Genomic DNA, 1,537 nt, shown 5'->3' with positions numbered 1-1,537 from the left:
AAAAAAAAAAAAAAAAAGAAGAAGATGAGATAAGAACCAGCTGTAAGCAGTGTAGCTATAATATTTGAGGGGATAAAGTTTCAGCCCTAAGGGGGGGGGGAAGTTTCAGTCCTATTCGTAAGTGGGATCATATCTTTTCTTAAATGTCTTAGGGCCTATAATTACACCTTTCATATTTCACCTTGAAACTATACTATATTTAATTAATAAGCATATGCCAAAAGTTTATTAATTTTTATTTGAATGTGGAATATTGTAAAAATTATTCTGCCAAACTTGATTCTAAAATCTAGATACTGAGACCGGGCGTGGTGGTGCATCCCAATGCTGGGGAGGTTGAAAGCAGGAGGATCACTACATGTCTGAGCTACATAGTGAGACCCTGAACTAAATACATAAAAATAAATAAATAAATAAAATCCAGACAGTGTTCTAATTATGCCCTGATGTGTGCCATTCTTAGAGCATTTTTCCTCGATAAAGAAAATAAACAACTTCAGGAAAATCATTTCCGTCTCATGCAGCAAGTTGTCCTCTTAGAGCGCATTTTGTGGAGCATCCGGATTCACAGAAGAGAGGTATGATACGTACTTTTTTAATGGATCCTCAATATGAAGTTCGGTTGCTAGGTTTTCTTCGCTTTCTTGTCCCCTTCATATAGCTTTAGCCCTGCTCCCAGCCCCACGGTGGGCTGTGACCATTAGATGACTGCTCTTCATGGGGCCAACTTTCACTGAGCACTCTCCTAAGGTGGAAGCCCAAAGCAGCTTGTGTGACATCTCCGAGTGTCATCCTTGACACATTATTCTGTCCTTGTTTTTCTTTTCTTTTCTTCTCCATTTCATTAAATCAGCAGTGAGATCCCAGAGGACAAGAACTGTAGCTCATACATCACTCTGTGGACAGGTACTCCATAAATATTGGAGAACAAATGGATGCTAAATGTTTTCCTTATTCTGAACAACTGTTTGCAGTGTTTCATTCTAAACCCATTTGAAAAGCAAGATGAACAAATACGAGGCTCAGAGAAATAAAGTAAAACTAGCTTAGTTTGCTAATGAGTTAAGACTGAGGACAGCATCTGAGTTACACAGAATCAATTATGTTCTTTTTTTTTTTTTAGCGGAATATATTTATTTATTTATTTTTTGCGGAACCAGGCATTGAACTCAGGCCCTTGCGCTTGCCAGGGAAGCGCTTATTCCACTGAGCCATCTCCCCGGCCCCCCAGAATATATTTATTGAGGGAAAGAAAGCGCCTATCTGACAGAGGGACAGGCAGAGGGCCTGAGCAGGTAGTCCCCTCAATTATGTCCTAACAGTTCAGACGGACAAGAAGCCATGTCCAGAGAAACACAGAAAATAATACAGTTTCAGAGTATATCCACGTGTTGGGGGGTTCAATCCACGGGCCTGCCGTGCCAGCCCCACCCCCGGGGCACACTGAGATGGCAATTGAGATTGGGTGTGGTGGCGTGCCTGTAATCCCAGCTCTGTCTGTAATTCCAGCTCTTAGGAGAGTGTAAGCAGGCAGATC

General features: G+C 41.4%; 1 protein-coding gene across 5 annotated transcripts in view; it reads left to right on the top strand.

Annotated features, from left to right (window-relative positions):
* Positions 1 to 1,537, top strand: part of Ccdc30 (coiled-coil domain containing 30) — a 128,630-nt gene that overhangs the window by 114,758 nt on the left and 12,335 nt on the right. For all 5 annotated transcript variants that reach the window (XM_023706221.1, XM_023706220.1, XM_023706223.1 and 2 more), the window contains one exon: positions 464 to 578. In XM_023706221.1, coding sequence (XP_023561989.1) covers positions 464 to 578 — 115 coding nt within the window. The remainder of the gene's footprint in view (positions 1 to 463; positions 579 to 1,537) is intronic.

The sequence above is a fragment of the Octodon degus genome, unplaced genomic scaffold (genome assembly GCF_000260255.1).
Source record: "Octodon degus isolate 3935 unplaced genomic scaffold, OctDeg1.0 scaffold00245, whole genome shotgun sequence".
In the NCBI taxonomy this organism is placed as follows: Eukaryota; Metazoa; Chordata; class Mammalia; order Rodentia; family Octodontidae; genus Octodon; species Octodon degus.
Note: the sequence above shows the minus strand (reverse complement) of the source record. Positions and strands in the feature narration are given on the sequence as shown.